Genomic DNA, 23,451 nt, shown 5'->3' with positions numbered 1-23,451 from the left:
CCCAGCCGCGCGCGAACAGGGGAATCCTCTGCCGCGTCAATCCCCTGGCCAGATAATCGGCTGGCTCAGGGGGTGTGGCTTGCCGCATTTAAGGCAAGCGCGGCAGAGGATCTCCCTCTTTGCCGCCGATCAGCTGGGGAATTTCCTACCCACCCACCCTTTAAGGTTTCTCCTTTGACCTTGCTATGGACTTCAGTTGGTCGCCGTTAAGGGGCCTGGCAGGAATTTTCCCACTTGGCAAATTGGCACCAGCCATTTGGGTTTTTTGCCTACCTCGTAGCAAATCGTCACAACTTCCACTGTTTGGCGGTTAGGCATTGGTTGGGGTATTGTTATGTAGATGAATGGGGGGGGAGCGCCATCACCTCCCCCAGTTGCGAAGGGTAATCCGGTAAAGGACTCCAGGGGACGGGGCCCCGTCCGAAGCCTCTGGAGGCCAGAGCCCAAGGCACGCCCCCGAGTGGTGACCCCCGGGGGAGTGCTTAGTTGATGTGCATCAGCAGGGCTCCCCCTGCTCGTGTTAACCCTTCCCATCCTCTCAGGCAGACAGTCTGAAGCCGGATAGTTGATTAGGACCAATGCCTAAGCCAATACCGCTCATCACCAATAACCAATAAAGTCGTGGCCAATTTTAGCCCATTAACCTTAATTATCGTGTCTCGTGTCTTTATTTCTACTGGTGGGAGGTGGGAACTCGCCACGCAACCCTGCCTGCTCAGTCCTATTGAGTGAAGAGCTGCTTATTCCAAGGTTAAATGGGTTTAGGATTTGCAGATTTATGCCTGATTCAGTTCAATGGGGCTTATCTCAGATACACAGGGCAAAGGATTGCAGGCCGTGTCACGTGTAAGAATATAAGGGGCCGGATGATAGGGAACAGTCTCTCTTGTTTGACTCCCTTAATGCCTGGGCCTCCATAATTTGGTTCTCTCCCTACCCACCCAGTCACTGTTTCAGTGTTTCCATAGGGAGGAAACTTTTCTACCGTATCATCTCTCCCCACTCTCCCCATGGAGCCTCTTCAATTCCCATGACTTTTGGCACCAGCAATATGCACATGCAGTCTGACCTGTTTGCCCCAGAACTTCCTCTCGTCCTTCTGCTTGGATGATGGCTAACAGATTGAGGTTGAATCCTGACAAGACAGAAGTACTGTTTTGGGGGGACAGGAGGCGGGCGGGTATGGAGGACTCCCTGGTCCTGAATGGGGTAACCGTGCCCCCGAAGGACCAGGTGCGCAGCCTGGGAGTCATTCTGGACTCACAGCTGTCCATGGAGGCGCAGGTCAATTCTGTGTCCAGGGCAGCTGTTTATCAGCTCCATCTGGTACGCAGGCTAAGACCCTATCTGCCCGCAGACTGTCTCGCCAGAGTAGTGCATGCTCTAGTTATCTCCCGCTTGGACTACTGCAATGCGCTCTACCTGGGGCTACCTTTGAAGGTGACCCGGAAACTACAACTAATCCAGAATGCGGCAGCTAGACTGGTGACTGGGAGCAGCCGCCGAGACCACATAACACCGGTCTTGAAAGACCTACATTGGCTCCCAGTACGTTTCCGAGCACAATTCAAAGGGTTGGTGCTGACCTTTAAAGCCCTAAATATAAATATAAGTTGTGGCCTATCTCAACCCTATACCAATGTCCTGAGTCTTATTCCTGACTGGCCCCTCACCAGGCTGTGAGCATCATGCGCCTGGGAATGCGAACGCATGCTCTAACATCGAGGGCTGGGCCTTCCTTCTCCCTCTTGCAGTTGTGGATTGAAGAGGAAGCTTGGCGGGGAGCAAGATGTCTTCCAAGGAAACCTCTCTGCCATTATTGGTTGAGAAAACCAGCCCTGCTTTCAAGGAAGCCCAGATTTGCCTGAACCAGAGTGTAAGAACCACGGCACGAGTCAGTTAGGATGAATGGAAAGATTTAATCCTCAAACGAGTGTAGAGTTTCTTCAAGCGAACAGGATAGACATGAAAAAAATTATGTCTTTCCAAAGTGGGTCACATACAAGCAGTGAGAAGATTACATTCTTTAATATATTATATATAAGTATTTACACACAAAGGAGCGCAAGACATCATGGCGTTACATTATCAAACATTGCACAGAAATAAGATAAAAAAATACAATACCAATAAAAACATTATTCATATATATAAAAAAACGGAGTTTTTGACCTGCACGTGTATTTTGATCCGCATCATTTTGAAATTTTGCTTTGGAACATAAATATTATTAATAAAATATTTAATAATAATATTAAATAAATGCCTTCTGGGATTCCCCGGATTCAGACATGAAGCAGCTTATTGTCTTTTTCGGTCTCTGTAGAAACTTCTTTATAGTTACTGCTTGCAGCAAGTCTCCTGCTTTTATTCTGGTACCTGCGAAGATTAACGGGGAAAGGAACATCTTTAGAAAGTCAAAATACACTACAGGCAACCGGCTCCACCATGAAGTCCACTGAAATTACTGTTCTTCCAAGGCATCTTCCTTCAAGGCGCATCTGCCCAGTGTCCCAGTCCACTGGCCTTCTGACTTAATTTGGAGACACTGGAGCACGCAATATTTGCTGCCATTGTTAACACAAATACACACAAAAACACACACACATGGGCTTGTTCTGTGTGTGGAAAGGAAGGGTCGGAGAGGTTTTTTGTTTGTCTCATGCTTCTGAGGCATGGGGTTGAGAGTTATTTTGTTTGCCCTACCACTTTCCCCGGGGAAAACCCGCTGCTTACTGCCGAATTGGAACAACTGATTGACTTTGTTCTGATCCAGAAAACAGAGGGTTTTCCTGAGGGAAAGTGGCAGGAAGTATAGATTAGTGCCCTCCCCCCGTGGCAGATTTCCCAGTAGTGATGTATGGAAGTGAGAGCTGGACCATAAAGAAGGCTGATTGCCGAAGAATGGATGCTTTTGAATTATGGTGCTGGAGGAGACTCTTGAGAGTCCCATGGACTGCAAGAAGATCAAACCTCTCCATTCTGAAGGAAATCAGCCCTGAGTGCTCACTGGAAGGCCAGGTCCTGAAGCTGAGGCTCCAATACTTTGGCCACCTCATGAGAAGAGAAGACTCCCTGGAAAAGACCCTGATGTTGGGAAAGATGGAGGGCACAAGGAGAAGGGGACGACAGAGGACGAGATGGTTGGACAGTGTTCTCAAAGCTACCAGCATGAGTTTGACCAAACTGCGGGAGGCAGTGGAAGACAGGAGTGCCTGGCATGCTCTGGTCCAGGGGGTCACGAAGAGTCGGACACGACTAAATGACTAAACAACAACCCAGGGCAGAGTGGCGTGCCTGGGGGCGGGGCTAGCCACCCACGGGAGCAGGAAGAGTGTCCCAGGGGGGCAGCGATGTCATCCCTCCTCAGGGATGACACCCAGGGCAGGCCGCACTTACAGCACCCCCTTCCTCCGCCAGTGCTCCCCCCTTCCGCCCATGGTTATGAAGGTGCATTGCCAATGTCAAGGTTTCCTTGGGTGCAATGCTTTAACTGATATATATATATATATATATATATATATATATATATATATATATATGCATTCTCAGTGGCGTAGCGTGGGGGGTGCAGGGGGGGCCGGCCGCACCGGGCGCAACTTCTGGGGGTTAGGGTTAGGGGGCGCAAATCCACGGGTTAGGGGGCGCAAATTACTTGCCTTGCCCCGGGTGCTGACAACCCACGCTACGCCACTGTGCATTCTTCTTAATGGCACCTTTCAAAAATAGAGAGGTGCCGGAAAGCAGCAGCCCACATAACACACACACAAAAAGTCCAGAAGTCATCTATTAAGTAATGGGCAGCCACAAACCTAAGAGCACCATTCAGCTTGCGAGATAAGATCATTTGGACTCCCAAAATCGGGTGGGGAATTCAAATGGAGGAAATGTCATAAACATCCTCAGGGGAATTTTTACTACGGCCGAGTGCTGTTGAAACACTAGGTATCGAAGTGCCAACTTGTAATTGGTTCCCCGCCCCCCCCTTGTTATTTAAACTGACTTTGCTCCAGTGCCTTTAAGGGCCTCTTGACATGCAGAGACGGAGCAGCTGAACTTTCCCCCATAATCTTATCTACATAACAGGAAAGGTTTCGCCTCCTTAGTTTCTGCAGGTTGCCCTGCTGTTAAAGAGGCAGGACTGACTGTCAGGACTGAGACGAAAACATCAGTTCAAGTGCTCAGCTGGTTATGTTTCAAAAGTGCAGAGATGGGCACATGTCTATCAGTTGTTTTCCCACTAAGAAGAAGAATTTGGATTTGATAACCCGCTTTATCACTACCCAAAGGAGTCTCAAAGCGACCAACAATCTCCTTTCCCTTCCTCCCCCACAACAAACACTCTGTGAGGTGAGTGGGGCTGAGAGACTTCAGAGAAGTGTGACTAGCCCAAGGTCACCCAGCAGCTGCATGTGGAGGAACGGGGAAGCGAACCCGGTTCACCAGATTACGAGTCCACCGCTCTTAACCACTACACCACACTGGGTAACGGCACATATTACAGAGCAACGAACCCAGGTTTGCCGTGATTTGTACACTCCACACAAAGCTACTGTAACTCCTGGCTCCCAAACAAGTGTTGTCGGCATCTGTCTGTCTTGAGAGAGGGTGGCTCCGGGGCTGAAGTCAAACCGCTGTGTTGGCAGCAGCAAAGTTATCTCCCCAAGGTGTAAGCCTGGGCAGTGTGGTATGGAGGTCCTGGCCTGCCCAGACAACAAGACCTCCCCTCTCAGCCTCACCGATGTGCTCCAAAGGAAAGCAGAGCAATACGTTGGCTGCAGGAGTTGCCTTTTCTTCTCCCGAAGATATCCCACAAGGCAGTGGAGGTTTAGGATCAGAGTTTTCCTTCTCCTAGATGGGCTAACTTCCCAGCCTCATCTGCCCCTCCTAACAAGTGTGCCCATTACAATATACATGTTTGCTGCCTTCACGTTAAAGATATACAATTCAAAGTGTTGGTGCTGACCTTTAAAGCCCTAAACGGTCTCAGTCCAGTATTTCTGAAGGAGCGTCTCCGCCCCCAACGTTCTGCCCGGACCCTGAGGTCCAGCTCCGAGGGCCTTCTGGCGGTTCCTTCACTGCGAGAAGCCAAGTTACAGGGAACCAGGCAGAGGGCCTTCTCGGTAGTGGCGCCCGCCCTGTGGAACGCTCTCCCACCAGATGTCAAAGAGAAAAACTACTACCAGACTTTTAGAAGACATCTGAAGGCAGCCCTGTTTAGGGAAGCTTTTAATGTTTGATGCATTACTGTATATTAATATTGTGTTGGAAGCCGCCCAGAGTGGCTGGGGAAACCCAGCCAGATGGACGGGGTATAAATAATAATATATTATTAATTATTATTATTATTATTATTATTATTATTATTATTATTATTATTATTATTTGGTGTTTACCAACATAGTGTTCCCCTGATACAGGGTTTTCGGACATCTCCATTGCTGAGCATTTTGGTTTTCGAACGCCGAAAACCCGGAAGTAAATGCTTTCGTTTTCAAATAGCCTTGGAAGTCAAATGGCTTCCACTACATATATCTGTAGTTTTTCACAATTTCCTCTATTTGCAGACCGCCCTTTGTGCCTCGGTTTTCAAATGTTTCACAGGTCAAACGGTCTTACGGAACATATTACATTTGAAAAGCGAGGTACCACTGTACAGTGGTACCTCGGTTTAAGTACTTAAATTGTTCCAGTGGTCTGTTCTTAACCTGAAACTGTTCTTAACCTGAAGCACCACTTTAGCTAATGGGGCCTCCTGCTGCTGCCACGCCACCTGAGCACGATTTCTGTTCTCATCCTGAAGCAAAGTTCTTAACCCAAGGTACTATTTCTGGGTTAGCGGAGTCTGTAACCGGAAGCGTATGTAACCTGAAGCGTATGTAACCTGAGGTACCACTGTACTGTGAACCACAACCCTCAGCAGCCCCTCCCCAGCACAGCCAAGGGTCAGGAATGATGGGAAGTACAACCGCAATTGTATCCTCGAAAGATCTCCTGCCAAATGTCCCAAAGGCCTAGCAATTGCAACACAGCCTAGCTCCGAGTACTTTTGTACTCACAGCTCCGGAATGCCTACAACCGAGAAAAAACAGAGCAGGCGAAGCAGAGGGAGGCTTACCATCTGTAGAAGTAGTAGATAACCACTGCAGCGGTGATGACGAAAAACAGAACCAGAAGAATAGTGAGCGCCAGGTATTCATTGCTCAGGGGCTGCTGGCTTGTCAAAGTGGAATGACCACACCGGTCGCCGTAATAACCATCTTCACAGCTGTGGGGTGCAGGGAAGAGAAGGAGAGAGACCATATCAGACCTGTTGTGGAGTTGGGTTCTCAAACACAGGTTGCAAGCTGGAGAAGCCCCAGAACAGGAGACGCTACCCTGGTTGCTCCACCGGAACTCCGGTTCCTTAAATTGTCACCCAGGTGCATGTTTACACCTGCTGGCACCAAATCCAGTTGAAACTGGTTTGTGGGTGAAAGGGTGTTAGGGAAACTGATGTGCCTTAGAGCATGTTTCGTTTTGTTTCACAAGAAATGGTAGTCCTAACTGGGACGTTGTGGTCAGTGCTATTTTTCTGGAAAGAGAGGTGCCAGAACTCGCTGGAACTCGCCTTGTTCTCTTATACAGTGGTACCTCGGGTTAAGAACTTAATTCATTCTTAGTTCTTAACCTGAGGTACCACTTTAGCTAATGGGGCCTCCCGTTGCCACCACACAATTTCTGCTCTCATCCTGAAGCAAAGTTCTTAACCCGAGGTACTATTTCTGGGTTAGCGGAGTCTGTAACCTGAAGCATCTGTAACCTAAAGTGTCTGTAACCCGAGGTACTACTGTAATGGCAATGGTGCTCACCTGAGAGGTGCCAGAACTGATTTCAAACTTGAAAAAAAAGCCCTGGTTGTGGTTATCTCTGTACCACAATACGAGAGGATTGGGTGGGGTATGTGAGCATATTATTAAACCTGATTTTAAGGTATGAAGTGGACATTTCCCCCTGTCTTAAATGCTTTGTCACTGTGATGCGTGCATGAGAAAAGCTAAGATTAGAAGAAAATCTAATGTAATGTTTGCTTTACACCCTACAAATCAAGATAGAATTTCACAGGTTTAAAAGCAGCACAATCTTTTTCTTCTAAAAGCCAGAAATTAGAACAGACTGACCCTCAAAATCAGTGTTTCCCAAACTTGGGTCTCTAGCTGCTTTTGGAATATAGTTCCCATCATCCCTGACCACTAGCTAGGGATGATAGGAGCTGTAGTCCAAAAACAGCTGGAGATCTAGGTTTGGGAAACACTGATCTAAATGAAGGTGGGGAGAGTAGCGCTCAAACACTGAAATAATGTGTGCAGGATTAATAACATAATAATGCAAGAAGAGTCTTCTGGATTTCGCTTCTGACAGTGGAGGTAGAACATAGGAGTCATCTAGTTAGATCTGGTCAGCAACTTGAGGTGGAGTGATGGCAACCACGAAATAGTTCAGTGCCAGTTTCAGTCATCTGTACTGCTGCATCAGTGAAATGGGCATATTCCCCCCATAGGAAGTTCGTCTGCCTTCAGCCAACGAAAAGGAAGGCCAATGCCAGCACAGAACTCATAGGCCCCACCCAGCCTGTGCTTCGAACAGCAACCTGATCCGTGAAACTTAAGCAGGTGAAACTTTCCCTTGGGATGAGATGAGCAAAACATTGCCTCATTCATTTCTGAGAGCCAAGCTGCTGCTATGGATGCAAGAGTGGGGCCAGAAGGAAGGAAGGAAAGAAAGAAAGAAAACCACACTATTTCAGGGACGGGGAACCTGTGGCTTTCCAGATACCATAGAACTACAACTCCCAAGCATGGCCAGTCGGTCAGGGATGATGGGAATTATAGTCCCACCACCTGGAGGGTCACAGCTTTCTCAGCCCTGCTCTGGATCAAGCGCTATGCAAAAATCAGGTGTTGTTTTATTGTCTTATCCCGCAGCATTCCACTTACGTGCACGATGGTGTACTCAAAGCCACAAGGTACTTGCAGTGCCCATTAATGCAGTAGTTTTTCAAGTCAGAGCCGCAATCTGTGGTCTTAACTTCAGCGACACGGGGACTGTGCACTGTTCGAACTATCAGAAAGAAAGAAAGAAAGAAAGAAAGAAAGAAAGAAAGAGAAAGAAAGGTGTCATTTTATTTGACGAAGGGGGGTCAGTAGTAACACATCTGCATTGCAAAGACCCTCCAAGTGTCCCTATTTTCCAGGGACAGTCCCAGATTTACAGAAGCCATCCCGATTCTTGATTTGATTCCAGAATGTCCCGCTTTTCCTTAAAAGGTAAAGATAAAGGAACCCCTGACCATTAGGTCCAGTTGTGGGTGACTCTGGGGTTGCGGTGCTCATCTCGCTTTATTGGCTGACGGAACTAGCATACAGCTTCTGGGTCATGTGGCCAGCATGACTAAGCCGCTTCTGGCGAACCAGAGCAGTGCACGGAAACGCCGTTTACCTTCCCGCCGTAACGGTACCTATTTATCTACTTGCACTTTGAGGTGCTTTTGAACTGCTAGGTTGGCAGGAGCAGGGACCGAGCAACGGGAGCTCACCCCGTTGCGGGGATTCAAACCGCCGACCGTCTGATCAGCAAGCCCTAGACTCTGTGGATTAGACCACAGCGCCACCCGCGTCCCTCGCTTTCCCTAGGACGTTCCTATTTCCATCAGGAAAATGTTGGAAGGTACGGAATAGGACGTCCCTATTCCAAACATTCATTTTAGCCAACCCAGTGGAGACAGAAGCCTGCAGGCATTCTGAAAAAGTTTGATATTTCATTAAGTGTCAAAGAATCCAACTCACTCAGAACTGTCGTGCAGTTGCCTGTTTCATTCCTCCCGCATAACGGTGTCACAGTTGTCCCAAGAACGGCTTGAAATAGGTGGAAGCCTGAAGAGAAAGAATGTGTCGGGTTGAAATAGAGACACCAGGAGAGGGGTTTCTTGAATTCCCCCCCGCATTAAAACAAGAACAACAACAGCCATCATTTTACCTTGCAAGTGCTCATGCCATCCGGCTTCAGCCGAAAAAGGTGGCATACGGTAACTAGATCTTCCTTCAACCTGCCTTTAAAATGCTACCGCTATACCCAACCCTGACTGAGAGCCGATTCACTCCTTGTGTTGCTTGCAGGGCGTGCGTGTAGTGGAAGTGCAAAACAGAAACATCCCCCAGCCCGTTCCAAGTCCGGCTGAAAACATTTTGCTGCCTGAGGCAGCACGGCAAATGCGCTCCACCACCCACGGTGCAAAATACCCATGGCTGACCCAGTTAAAATGCCACAAGCACTTAAAGACGAGAGTAAAAATAGCATAAAACTAAATTCAAAAGTAGCTATTTGCTGCCCAATCAGCTGCCTGAGGTGACTGTTTCAGCCTAATGGTAGGGCCGGCTCCATCTTTTTTGAGTCAGCACTCAGGAACCCAGAAAGCTATTGGTTCATCTAGCTCGGTGGTGAAGAAGAAGAAGAAGAAGAAGAAGAAGAGTTTGGATTTGATATCCCGCTTTATCACTAACCAAAGGAGTCTCAAAGTGGCTAACATTCTCCTTTCCCTTCCTTCCCCACAACAAACACTCTGTGAGGTGAGTGGGGCTGAGAGACTTCACAGAAGTGTGACTGGCCCAAGGTCACCCAGCAGCTGCATGTGGAGGAGCGGAGACGCGAACCCAGTTCACCAGATTACGAGGCTATCGCTCTTAACCACTATACCACACTGGCTCTCAAACTTTTTTCAAAGGGGGCCAGATTTGATGAAGTGAAGAAGGCCCGTGAGGGCCGACCAAAGGGCCAACCAAAGTTGCTAACATTTTTTAGGGTTGAAGTTGTTGAGGGTTTTTTTAGGATTTTACCCCAGGAAATAAACTGACAGAGGCGCCGGATTAAACCGACTGGCAGGCCATATTAGGCCCCCGAAATGGACTTTGGACATGCCTGATCTAGTTCATTCTCGTCCCTACTGACTGACAACATCTCTCCAACGTTTTAGGCAGGGGCATAGCTGTCAACTTACAGATTTGAAAATAAGGGATCAGCAGCCAAAATAAGGGATTTCAGTCAACCAGCAGCCAAACAAAGCCTCAAGCGGTGGTTCCCACAGCGCAGCAACCCGGCAAAGGGGATGCAGCAAGGAAAACCACCGTCACCTCTCCGCTGGGAAGTGCTGAGCAAAGGCGAGTCCCCAGGCAACGCGGCCGATTTGATCGGCACAAGGCATGCAAGCTCCACCCCCCGGTCGTTCTTAGACTCCCTATTGGGTGAGCAACACAGCCAAGCAACACAGTTGGAGCCTCCCTCCTCCCTGGCCGGCAGGCAGGGAGGGAGAGGAGCTGCTTCCTTTGAAACCCGGGAAATTTAAGGGACATCATCAATCTGGGACAGCAGCGGGAAACGGCGCTGGGATAAGGGAGTTTCCCGCCAAATAAGGGACGGTTGACAGCTATGGGCAGGGGACCATTTCCAGCCCAACCTGAAGATGCCTGGGACCTTCTGTGTGAAAGGTGGAAGTGCTATTACCGAGCTATCACCCTGCCATCAGGATTACCTGGCGTGTGTCCGTTACACCTCCCCAGCGGCTTGCAAACATGCATTTCCATTTCAGACTTGTTTGCTGCACCCAAGTTGCTTGGGCATCCCTGTCACGTAAAGTGGGACCCGCCATTGAAAAACATACTTGACATGTATCATCATTAATGCTGATTATATAATGGGACTTTGTGTAGCAGAATATTTTTGATCACCATCATTCCTAGGTTGGGAATACACTTCTTGTTTTTCACATAATTTACAGTGGTACCTCGCAAGACGAATGCCTCGCAAGACGAAAAACGCGCAAGACGAAAGAGTTTTCCTTTTTTGAGTCATTCCGCAAGACGAATTTCCCTATGGGCTTGCTTCGCAAGACGAAACGGCTTGCGAGTTCTTGCGAGTTTGTTTCCTTTTTCTTAAAGCCACTAAGCCGCTAAGCCGTTAATAGCCGCTAAGCCGCTAATAGCCGTACTTCACAAGATGAAAAAACCGCAAGACGAAGAGACTCGCGGAACAGATTAATTTCGTCTTGCGAGGCACCACTGTATATTGATAACTGGATGGATGGATGGATGGATGGATAGATGGATGGATAGATGATGGATAGATGGATAGATAGATAGATAGATAGATAGATAGATAGATAGATAGATATAGATGGTGGATGGACGGATAGATAGATAGATGATATAAATAACAACAACAACAACAATAATTATTTATACCCCGCCCTCCCCAGCCAAGGCTGGGCTCAGGGCGGCTAACAAACAATAATAAAAACAAATTGAATGAATACAACTTAAAAACAAGATTAAAGTACAACATTAAAATATTGAAAAATTTAAATATTAAAATGCAGCCTCATCACAGGAGGAGAAAGGAAAAAGAAAAAAGAAAGAGGGGGAGGGTGAGGGAATCAAATTGGCTCCAAGCCAAAGGCCAGGCGGAACAACTCTGTCTTACAGGCCCTGCGGAAAGAAATCAGATCCTGCAGGGCCCTGGTCTCATGAGACAGAGCGTTCCACCAAGCCGGAGCCAGAGTTGAAAAGGCCCTGGCTCTGGTTGAGGCTAATCTGACTTCCTTAGGGCCCGGGACCACTAGGGTGTTGCTATTTATGGACCTTGAGGCTCTCCGTGGGGCATACCGGGAGAGGCGGTCCCATAGGTACAAGGGACCTAGGTACTTAGGGATGTAGATAGATGATAGATAGATAGATAGATAGATAGATAGATAGATAGATAGATGATAGATAGATAGATAGATAGATAGATAGATAGATAGATAGATGTCCTACAGGATACTTTAGCCATGTGAAAGAAGACCTGCCAGTTTACTTTTTTGAAAGAAAAGTTTTGTTTGCATTCTTAAAGATTATATGAGCTGCACAGTAATTATTATTTTAAACTGTGAGTCAACGCTGGCATGGTTCAAAAACCATGCAAGACGTAGCAGGGAGATTACACGGAGGCTGAAAAGCGAAGCAGAGGCAGCTGTTAAATGGACAGGGATCTTCCGAGGGAATCCGTGTAATCGCTGGAAACAGTGACTCAGCAGCTGGAATGCTTTTTTGCTGACTCAATGTGAGCCGCCACCCTGCAATTGAATGAGATACAGACACCACACAATACCAACAGTGGCTTGTGTGGGAGGCAATTCATTACAGGGTTACAAATGAGCGCTGCATGGAGTAATCCTTAGGGGACATAAGGGACGTTCAGGGACGCTGGTGTTGCAGGCAGATGTGCAATGTGAAATGTTTTAGGGTTGAGGGGAAATCCAGGGAACTGCTAGGTACCGTATGTGGAAGACAGGCCCCTGGGGCAGATTTGCATATGCTAATTTCCAAATAATAAATTAATAAATAAAGACCTTTTCCTCTCCCCTCAAGCTTTGGGTTACTCTGTGAGAAAAGAAACTAACAAATATGATAAATACTTGTAATAAACATTAATTTCTATTTTTTTTAAAAAAAATGCAAGTTTTTTTAAGGCTGATTTTCAGAGGTGGGAAAACGAATTCTGGTTCTTGCTGTCAGGGCTTAAATTTGTTCTTAGGCCTTAATCTGCCTCGGAGCTCTCCTAATGTATAGGATAAAACCATACATTTTCATAATTGCCTCAGGGTAGGTGGCTGGAGTATCACCAATACCACAGCTTGTAGTGCCTCGGAGAAAAGAAAGAAAGAAAGAAAGAAAGAAAGAAAGAAAGAAAGAAAGAAAGAAAGAAAGAAAGAAAGAATCGAGGCCTAATAATGCTTCTGAGAGAAACCAGGCCAAGGAGTCACACATTCATACGTTTAAGAGTGCTTAAATTTCAAGTGTTCCTATTTTCCTCACATTGCTACAATTCTCAGAGTAGTTTAACAATCAATTCCTCTCCATGGGGAACTCTGGGAATTGTAGCTTTCAGAGGGGAATAGGGGCCTCCTAACAATTCTCAGCATCCTTGACAAACTAGAACTCCCAGAATTCTTTGGGGGGAAGCCATGACGGCCTAAAGTGGTGTCATAGTGCTTTAAACGCACAGCATGGTGCAAATGTGGCCACAGAAACTGAAGCTCATCCTGTTCGAATGACAAGTTCCTTCCTTGGGCAATTGCAACCAAGCAAGCAAGCAGTAAATAAAAACGCCCAACTCCAAGACCTTGCCGTACCCTCCATAACAGAGCCATCTTCCTAACTGCCAACTCCTTCCCCTGTACGGATAAAGTTATATTCATTGCAGAGCAGACAAGCTGTTCCTTTAATCAATTACCCATTGGGGAGTTTCACATGCTCTCGAGTGCCTCTCAAACAGATTAGCCCAAGAACCGAAGAAGGTGGGGCAATGTTTGCATTAATACGGCTGCCTGGGTCATTAAACAAATACTGTTATCTTCTCCTTCACAGGCGAGATGCTGCCTAGTTCATATTGCCTTACTGGAATGCTATGGTTATTGTCATTGCCGGGCTGGTGGAATGTTAGTGCGCAATGCACATTCCTGCTTTACAGGAAAGTTAGCATTGCTCTGCGTTGCAAGCTGCCTGCCCCAGAATGCAAGCCCGGTTCCTCACAGGTGGCCTGATGAAGGGAAAATATGCACCTCAAAAGGGATAGATTTTCCACTCTTGTCAAGATCCGGTGACACTCAAAGCCAAGTCTTTGGACAGAGGTTGCACGGAAAGGGCTATGCGCTGGCTGGCTTAGTTCAAACCAGTGTGAGACATAGCTGTCAACTTACAGATTTGAAAATAAGGGACCAGCAGCCTCGAAAATAAGGGATCAGCAGCCAAAATAAGGGATTTTAGTCAACCAGCAGCCAAACGAAGCCTCAAGCGGTGGTTCCCACAGCGCAGCAACCCGGCAAAGGGGATGCAGCAAGGAAAACCACCGTCACCTCTCCGCTGGGAAGCGCTGAGCAAAGGCGAGTCCCCAGGCAATGCGGCTGATTTGATCAGCACAAGGCATGCAAACTCCACCCCCCAGTCGTTCTTAGACTCCTTATTGGGTGAGCAACGCAGCCAAGCAACACAGTTGGAGCCTCCTTCCTCCCTGGCCGGCAGGGAGGGAGGGAGAGGAGCTGCTTCCTTTGAAACCTGGGAAATTTAAGGGACAGCAGCGGGACACAACGCTGGGATAAGGGACTTTCCCGCCAAATAAGGGACGATTGACAGCTATGGTGTGAAATTGGGCCTCATCCCATCACACTGCCTGCTCTCTTCAGGATCACTAGATGACAGCAATCACCTCTCTACGCTACACTTAAATCAGAGATGGGGAAACATATGGCTCTCCATTTGTTGTTGGACTCTTGAATTCCCATCAGCCCTAGCCAGCGTCCCTAATAGTCAGGGATCATGGGAGTCCAGCAACACTGGTTCCCTCCCCCTGTCCTAAATGAACTGGAGCTTTCACAATATCTAGACCTGGCGTGCAATGTCACTCTGTTGCCTTTGTTCATAGTCCCCCCCCCCATTTTTTTCTTGGGACTCTATCTCTTTGTCTGCTTCATCTTACCCCATTGCTTTCTCTCTCCCTTTTGTTCAGCCCTCATCTCTCCGTTTTTTATTCCTTTACACCTGAAGGAGCATCTCCACCCCCATCGTTCTACCCGGACACTGAGGTCCAGCGCCGAGGGCCTTCTGGGGGTTCCCTCACTGCGAGAAGCCAAGTTACAGGGAACCAGGCAGAGGGCCTTCTCGGTAGTGGCGCCCGCCCTGTGGAACGCCCTCCCACCGGATGTCAAAGAGAAAAACAACTACCAGACTTTTAGAAGACATCTGAAAGCAGCCCTGTTTAGGGAAGCTTTTATATGTATTACGGAATTTTAATATTTTGTTGGAAGCCGTCCAGAGTGGCTGAGGAAGCCCAGCCAGATGGGTGGGGTATAAATAATAAATAAATTATTATTATTATTGTTGTTGTTGTTGTTGTTGTTGTTCTAGCTTTTGAGAGCTCCTTCTCAACCAGATTTCTCTCCTTATCTTGCCACAAAAAGTTCCTCCTTCTGAGGGACCTGGGTCAGGTTTTAATCTCAACGAATGACTTTTCCTTCCCTCAGTGAAGTTGCACGAAGACGACGGCTCTCCAATCGCTTTTGTTTGTTGAGAAGTTGGGGTGTTTGCGGGCAGCACACCAGCTCAAATACTCAGCAAAAAAGGCTGCAGTGTGTCACGAGGCTAATGAAAGAACAGAGACTCTTATGCTAACAGCCTCCCATACACAACTTTCTTTAGACAGCGTGAGAGAGTGTTCCCTTGTGACTAAGCACCAGCTACGTTTTCAAGTAGTAATTGTGACCACAGAAGCCCATAATGGGCTGGATCCGTGACTGGTTTCATTTGAACAACATTTATATACTGCTTGATCGTAAGAAAACCTTTTTGGCGGTTTACAAGGGGCAATGATTACCTACCACTGGGGATAGGTGAATTGGAGAAGTTTAGGGGTACTCTCATTTTGACTCAAGAAAATCACCATTTTATAGTTCAAATCGGGGGAAATAAATGTAGTAAATGGACAAAAGTACAAAGATTCACAAAATGCTTAGGGGTATGCGTACCCCTGCGTCCCCCCCAGAGAAAAGCACTGCTTATTACCATTTAGTCATGTGTGCACGAGCAATATTTGTGATGCAAATTTTACTCATAAACATTTGAACCAAGTCAGTAAAACTACTCTGGAGCAAGTGCCTGTCGAACTGTAGCTGCTATCACATAATCGTTCCATTTATTTGTTCCTTCCACGTCCTTCCCCTCCTCCTAAAGCAGCCCAGTTCAGGAAGCAATAAAACAGTAAAAAACCACCTGAAAAACAGTTCCAATAGGGGTGCAGACTGGGAAAGATTATCTACCCAGAAGGCTTGTTGAAAGAGGACGTTCTTCAAAGAACGGAGACTGCGCTTGAGGCTGAGCACGCAGGACATTAGCCATGATCCTTAGGTAGCCTATAACGTCTTGAGAAATACTGCTGTTCGATGCGTATCCACGCCAAAACCAACTTCCATCCAATTCGAAAATGGAAGCTGAAGTGTGGCCATTTCAGAGAGCCATTGAACGCATGGTAGCCTTGTTGAATTTGAGTTTGACGCAGGGGAACGTGCATTGGGCGAAGACACCTGTGGCCTTCTGTGGTGTGACGATGCACAGCAGGGGAAACAGACCTTGCCGCATTTCAACCCACAAATGTGTACATAACCTTAGAAAAGAACGTAAGCGGGTGCATTGCTCCTTCTTTCCTTTCTGCTCCCAACATAGCTGTCAACTGTCCCTTATTTGGTGGGAAAGTCCCTTATCCCAGTGCCGTGTCCCGCTGCTGTCCTTTATTGATGATGTCCCTTAAATTTCAAAGGAAGCAGCTCCTCTCCCCCACCTCCCTGCTGGTCAGGGAAGAGGGAGGCTCCAGCTGTGTTGCTTGGCTGTGCTGCTCACCCAATAAGGAGTCTAAGAACGACTGGGGGGTGGAGCTTGCATGCCTTGTGCTGATCAAATTGGCTGTGTTGCCTGGGGACTCGCCTTTGCTCAGCGCTTCCCAGCGGAGAGGTGACGGTGGTTTTTCTTGCTGCATCCCCTTTGCTGGGTTGCTGCACTGTGGGAACCACCGCCTGAGGCTTCGTTTGGCTGCTGGCTGGGCTTTCTGCCTTTGGCTCGGAGGGGCTCAGAAGTTGAACATACCTGTGCTTGGAAAATCCCTTATTTTGGCTGCTGATCCCTTATTTTCAAGGCTGCTGGTCCCTTATTTTCAAATCTGTAAGCTGACAGCTATGGCTCCAACAACTGATGCCGTCATGTTTACACTTGCAAAGAATTGGTCCAGGGTTGGCCAATGTGGTGCCCATGGGCACACAGGTGCCCACAGAGGACATCCACTGGATCCGCATCCCCACCACTTCTTTAGGTTTTAGGCTTGAAGAAAGCATTCTCTCATAGCCAACTGAATAGACTGTGGTGCATGCTTGGTTGTGGGGTGTGTTAGTGAGTTTCTCTAGTTTGCAAAGGTTGGCGACCCTCGCGTTTCTCTCCTTGGCTGAAGCTTCTGAATGGCAGCTGAAGTTTGGCAACAGAAGCTAGGAAATAGGATTTAATAGGCTAGAAGCTCACCCACTCTTTGCCAAGAGAGCTTGTTGCATGAGGAGAATGATACACCAAGCGTGGCAGCCCACATTTTATTTATTTACCGTATTTTCCACTCTATAAGACGTACCAGACATAAGACGCACCTAGTTTTTGGAGGAGGAAAACAAGAAAAAAAATATTCTGAATCCCAGAAACCAGAACAGCAAGAGGGATCGCTGCGCAGTGAAAGCAGCAATCCCCCTTGCTGTTCTGGCTTCTGGGATAGCTGCGCAGCCTGCATTTGCTCCATAAGATGCACACACATTTCCCTTTACTTTTTAGGAGGGAAAAAGTGAGTCTTATAGAGCAAAAAATACGGTACTTATTTATATCCTGGCTTTCCTTCAGGGAGCTCGACATGGCATACTTGGTTCTCCCTCTCCCCATTTTCTCTTCACAACAACTCCGTGAGGTAGGTTAGGCTGAGAGGCCTTGACTGGCCCAGTGAGGTCACCCGGGAAGTTTAATGGCCGAGTGGGGACACCCTTGTATTTCCCTCCTTCCTGTATATATTTCGGCTCAGAGATTTGCTGCGCAATGGCTGAAACGCAAGGCAGCTGAGAATTAACTGGCCAGGCATTTTAAAAAAAACAAAAAAGGGAAGAAACAAAAACAAAAACTGAGCAGCTCCTGTTGAAATGGACTTGGCAGATGAAGAAACACCTGCCCTGTAATTAGGAGGCGCAACCGAGTGGCTGAGTTTCCTTGAGAAAAGCTCAGAATCACTAGGCAGAGGGTGGCTGGCAGTGCAACTCTGGGCAACACCTGTGCCACCAAACAACTCAATTAACAAATCCCCTGCCAAAAACAAAGCAACAACAACAAAAAAACCAAAGAGGGAAGAGGTGTAGGCCTACCTATGAAATTTCTGTTCCTGACACATCACCACAACATCCAGCAGAACCGCAACTTCCCCGGCTGAGGTGACACCGAACTGCAGCCAGGTTGCAAAATTGGCTCTGAGCTTCTCTAGTGACGGACCGCGCAATCCCAGGGCATGATAAATCTGTTAGCTTTGCAGGTGCTCCCGGCAAATGTCAGAAACACCTTCATGCCACGGCTTGTTCGCAGCATTCTAGCACGGCCAAGAAGAGAGGAGAGGCTCAAGGAGAGGCTGGCTCGGTTATTTATATATTTTTAATGTCTTTATTGGGTTTTTCAAATTGCAATTTTACAGAGAGATATCAAACATAAATCGTAAAAACAAGGTTCCAAGGAATCTCCTGGATTTCCATCTTCCCCTTTGTGGGTCCTGTTATTTATCATTTCCTTCTGCATCTTTTATGATAGTCCAAATCTTTTACATCTCCATTGCACCCAGAATTCACTCTTAAAGCGATATTCCAATCCTACTCACCGTTTTCACTGTTTACAATGGTCTTTAAGCTAAGTTATAAATTTCCCCCATTCCTTATTAACATTTTGGTCTTCCTGAGGCTGCCTTGGTTATCGATGGACGTTAAAGGGCAAGGAGCAGGCAGGTTTGAACCACGCCGCGACGGGAACCCTGAGCGCATCGCTTCCTTTTCTCCCATATGAGAAACAGTGGTACCTCGGGTTACATATGCTTCAGGTTACAGACTCCGCTAACCCTGAAATAGTACCTCGGGTTAAGAACTTTGCTTCAGGATGAGAACAGGAACCAAGCTCCGGCGATGTGGCAGCAGCAGGAGGCCCCATTAGCTAAAGTGGTGCTTCAGGTTAAGAACAGTTTCAGGTTAAGAACGGACCTCCGGAACGAATTAAGTACTTAACCCGAGGTACCACTGTAATGGTTGACATTCACCCCTATGGAGAAAAGGGGAACGAGGGAGGATCAGTGCCATTTGCCACGGTGATGGAAAACCCGTCTTGCGCCATAAGCAGGTCGCAATGTGTCTTACTGGTCCCCGCTTAGAGAAATCCCCCTAAGGCAGGGGTACCTGTTTGGAAACCAAGGGCACAGGCAGTTTCTGCATCTCCCATGAGTCCTTACTACAGATAAGTCCCACCTTCCGGCTTGCACCACCCCTCATAAGTACAGGCACATTGCTAATCAGAGCTAACGACTATGGGCACGATCCGGCAGAAAGTTCTCTTGCACACACCCCTTTGAAATGAATGGGCACCGACCAAGGAATCGCATGTATTTAATAGGAATTCACGTGCATCACTGTTTCGCCAAACAGGTAGGCCATACAGCGGTTCCTGCAAGTATAGACAGATCTGGGAATTGGAATGCATGAACATTCAGCCGAGAGAGAATTCGATCTTCTACACTCCGTCAAACTTCCCCAAGAGCAGAACACCAAACTTTCAGAGAACGTGAATTGCATTGCAGAATTCAGATATATGAGGCGGACTCCAAACCCCCACCCCTTTGCTCTCCCCCTTTGCTTTATTTATTACCGGAATAATAAAGTTTGGGAGTCAGTTCAGCCTCACAACTTGCTGGGTGTAATTTAAGACTGGGTCATATATGCAGGCAGCTCCCCGTTTGTGCAGGGGTTGCGATCTGGGTCATTGCAGGCTTGTGTGAAATCAGAAACCCATTGAAAAAGCCTGCAGACACCTCTGTCCACCCCCAGCCATCGTTCTGCCCTTGTAGTGATGTTTCAGTGACATCTTTATGTTGTTTCCAGGTCACTTACATGTTCTGCGTTCACTGTGCGCATGTGCGCACATATCGCTCGCCCGTAAAACAGGAGTTGTCTGTGTGTATGCATATTAGTGCTTGAGTTTGATTTTCTTTTGCATAGTTATTTAGCCTTTCCCCCCTACATCTGTGGAGTCGGTTTTTGTTTTATTTCTTATTTTATCTATTAAATGCGTATGCAGCCCTTCACCCAAAGATCTCAGGGCTGTTCACAGCATAAAAAATACTAGGGAAAAACACAAACCAAAATACATAATAAAAACCAAACCGACCAAACGTTGCTGTCAAATGAACTTTTGGGTTTTCTGTTCTTTTTGCAAATGCATTGCTTTCAAAGACGTTTTAACGCTCTATAAACTCCTATTTCCCTAAAGTGTGCATGCACACAAAAGCTCATACCAATAACTAACTTAGTTGGTCTCTAAGGTGCTACTGGAAGGAATTGTTTTATTTTATTTTGTTTCGACTAAGGCAGACCAACACGGCTACCTACCTGTAACTAAATCTAACCAATTAAACATGCTAACCTGTGTCTTTCCGCTCACAAAGATTAACGCCGCTGTCAAAGATTAACACCACAGCAATCGTGACAAAGCAACCAAAGGTCTTCTACCTTTGGACCAAAATGATCGAGCCTATGAAATTGGTGCGATCTCAGCAAGTGAGATATTTAGAGTAGAAGCCGTGCAGCAAAGAACATTTGTTGGAACAGGAATGTCACCTTTGTCCAACTGTAAGGAACCAGTGACTTGACCCCTGATCAACTGGCACCCTGGATTTCTCTCTACTGGGTGGCCTGGCAGCAAGGTTCTGTCCTCGCCGTCCTCTTTAAACCAGCTACCTCTTCCTCACCTCTGGGGCAGACCCACTGGGAATATTCTAGCAACAGGCTGAAATCCCTGTCCACACTTTGGGAGATTAGTCTTGTTGAAGGCAGTGGGATTTTGGAGTAAGCACACTTAGAGCATTAGGGATTTCTCTTAACAGTCTTAGTACTGTTAGCGAGTGGGTTGTTTGTCCAGTTAAGCCATGTTCGCCCTACCTTGGATGGTGTCACGACTCAAGGATGAGGTTTGCAGCTAGCAGGTGCTCTTTGGCCCAAGCATATTGCCACTTGGAGCTGTGGCTGACACAACCTGCCATCTCCAGGTTGGATTCCGGCCGCACATTGTATGTGGGGCTGCCTTCGAAAACAGTCCCCTCAAAACCCCCCATGGAAACGGAGAGCAGCTGCAGGAGAACGTCGCTGCGCCATAACACAACAGTCATCGTGATAAAGCACAAGGGGGGGGGGGACCTTTTCTGTCTGGAGGGCCGCAATCCCTTCAGAACAATCTCCCGAGGGCCACTCGCCAGTGGCGGGCAAAAGAGAGTTGAGCAATCACGGTAAGTTTCCCCTTGGGAATTGTAGGCAAACTTCGACACACACACACACAATCCTCTCTGTTCTCTGGATGAGCTAAAGGCACCACCAAAATTCAAGGACATATTCCAGTCAGGCAAAAATGTTTGGAGGCGTGAAGCTGAGGCCAGTGAGGGTGTGTGTGTGACCTGGGGAGAGTTTCAAGGGCCAAACAGAAAGGCACTGAGGGCCGCGTTAATTCTGTCTTGTAATTCTGACCTGTCAGATTCTACTGTGTCCTCATCCACCTCACCCTTTATTCCCATGGGGGAGGGGGGAGTCCTACAGCGGATTGCAATCGTTCTGTTGGGGCTGCAGGGATACCAACTTGAATAAAATATTCAAGGCGCCCAGGTAAGCTCCACCCCACATAATTGATCACAAGACACAGCACACCCCCCCCCCATTTGAATGGCAATGCCCATCAACTGAGGGGAAGGGCAGGGACTCCCTCAAATATTTTAGGGGTGTGTGTGAAGGGACCTTGGCCCATAGCTGTCAACTTTTCCCTTTTCTTGCGAGGAATCCTATTCGGAATAAGGGAATATCCCTTAAAAAAAGGGAAACGTTGACAGCTATGCCTTGGCCCCTAGGAGTTCGCTCCCATGCCAAGCTGTGAGTTTCCCATGCTACCTGCTACAGAATTAAAACATGAGCCCTGCAGGATCAGGCCGGGGGCGCATCCTGCTTTCACAGCCGCCAGACAGATTTCCATTGAGAAGTATCTGCATTTTCCTTTAGCCAACCACTCTTGGATTTGTAAGATATGCAACCTGTCAGACGCACACCCCAATAATTCCGGTCCAAGAAGCAACACAGCTTGCCAATTTTCTTTTGTCGGGACTTGCGAGCCATGGAGAGAGAAAAAAGGACCGCGGATAGAAATTCATCAGCAAAAACGTCTTTCTCTCTCCCCAGCTCCCATCCCGCCCGCCCTCTTTCGCCGTGATGAGAGAAGGGAAGTTTCACCTGCGGAATGACTCCTTTCACCCCACCCCAGCTGTCAAACCCCGACGCGGAAAAGCGAGGGCTTCTTCCTGCAAAGCCGTCGAGAAAGCCAGCAGAGACGCGCAGCTCTCTGGCTGAGCTCCCTTCCACGCCAAGCCCGTCGGGGAAACTGGGAGAAAACCGGACGGCCCGACGGCAGAGCCAGATCTCCTTCGACGGCGCGTCCCTTTGGGAAGGAAGAAGCCACCACCCCGCATTCTCCCTCTGCCTGCTAGACGGCGCAGCTTTGGAGCCAAAGCAGGTCGGGAGCGCACAGACTTACCCAAAAGCAGAAGGGCGCCTTCGACGGTTTGGGAGCTGCAGCTGCTTGCCATCCTGCTGGAGCCTGTGGGTAGCGGGTTGCCGTCGGAAGGTGAAGGATGCGCGGGCGGCTGGGTCGTACGGGCAGGTGGCGCGGAGCTGCTGCGACCGTCCGAAGAGAGACCTCGCCTCCTTTCTTCCCGGCAGGCGTTCCCTCGGGTTTTTATACCTTTCCCCAGTGGGTGCGGACGCGCAGCGGAAGCTGGCCCCAGGCTCATTGCCTCTGAAATTTCCCCGGTGATGAAATCGGAGGCCGGAGGTGGGGGAGCCTCCGTCGCCTACCTGCCTGCCGCGTCTTTCTCGCCACCTGCCAGGGCGCAGCGGACAGAGAATTACGCGCGGCGCAGGGCGCGTTTGCTTCCAGAGGGAGGTTCTTAGGCGCGCGGGGAGCCGCGAGAAGGAAGCAAGAACCTCCGCGGTAAAGCTTGCTGGACGGAAGTCGCTCCCGTTCCGCAGAACTACCCTTCTTTTTCCCCCTCAGAAATTTGATTTTACAAATATGAATTAATAAACATACCAATTATATTGACCACAAACTTGACATGAGCCAACAGTGTGACGCGGCAGCTAAAAAAGCCAATGCAATTCTGGGCTGCATCAATAGGAGTATAGCGTCTAGATCAAGGGAAGTAATAGTGCCACTGTATTCTGCTCTGGTCAGACCTCACCTGGAGTACTGTGTCCAGTTCTGGGCACCACAGTTCAAGAAGGACACTGACAAACTGGAACGTGTCCAGAGGAGGGCAACCAAAATGGTCAAAGGCCTGGAAACGATGCCTTATGAGGAACGGCTAAGGGAGCTGGGCATGTTTAGCCTGGAGAAGAGGAGGTTAAGGGGTGATATGATAGCCATGTTCAAATATATAAAAGGATGTCACATAGAGGAGGGAGAAAGGTTGTTTTCTGCTGCTCCAGAGAAGCGGACACGGAGCAATGGATCCAAACTACAAGAAAGAAGATTCCAC

General features: G+C 48.0%; 1 protein-coding gene across 1 annotated transcript; it reads right to left on the bottom strand.

Moving 5' to 3' along the window:
• Positions 1-1,899: 1,899 nt before the first annotated feature.
• EREG (epiregulin) lies at positions 1,900-22,985 on the bottom strand. Its single transcript, XM_083470287.1, has 5 exons — positions 22,449-22,985; positions 8,826-8,912; positions 7,977-8,100; positions 6,119-6,268; positions 1,900-2,379 (listed from the first exon to the last, which is right to left on the bottom strand). Exons 1-5 carry the CDS (start codon positions 22,702-22,704, stop codon positions 2,286-2,288), a joined length of 711 nt encoding a protein of 236 aa, XP_083326413.1. The 5' UTR covers positions 22,705-22,985; the 3' UTR covers positions 1,900-2,285.
• Between the last annotated feature and the right edge of the window lie 466 nt (positions 22,986-23,451).

The sequence above is a fragment of the Podarcis liolepis genome (assembly GCF_965112155.1).
Source record: "Podarcis liolepis genome assembly, chromosome: 13".
Lineage (NCBI taxonomy): Eukaryota > Metazoa > Chordata > Lepidosauria > Squamata > Lacertidae > Podarcis > Podarcis liolepis.
This window is presented reverse-complemented; position numbering and strand designations above follow the sequence as displayed.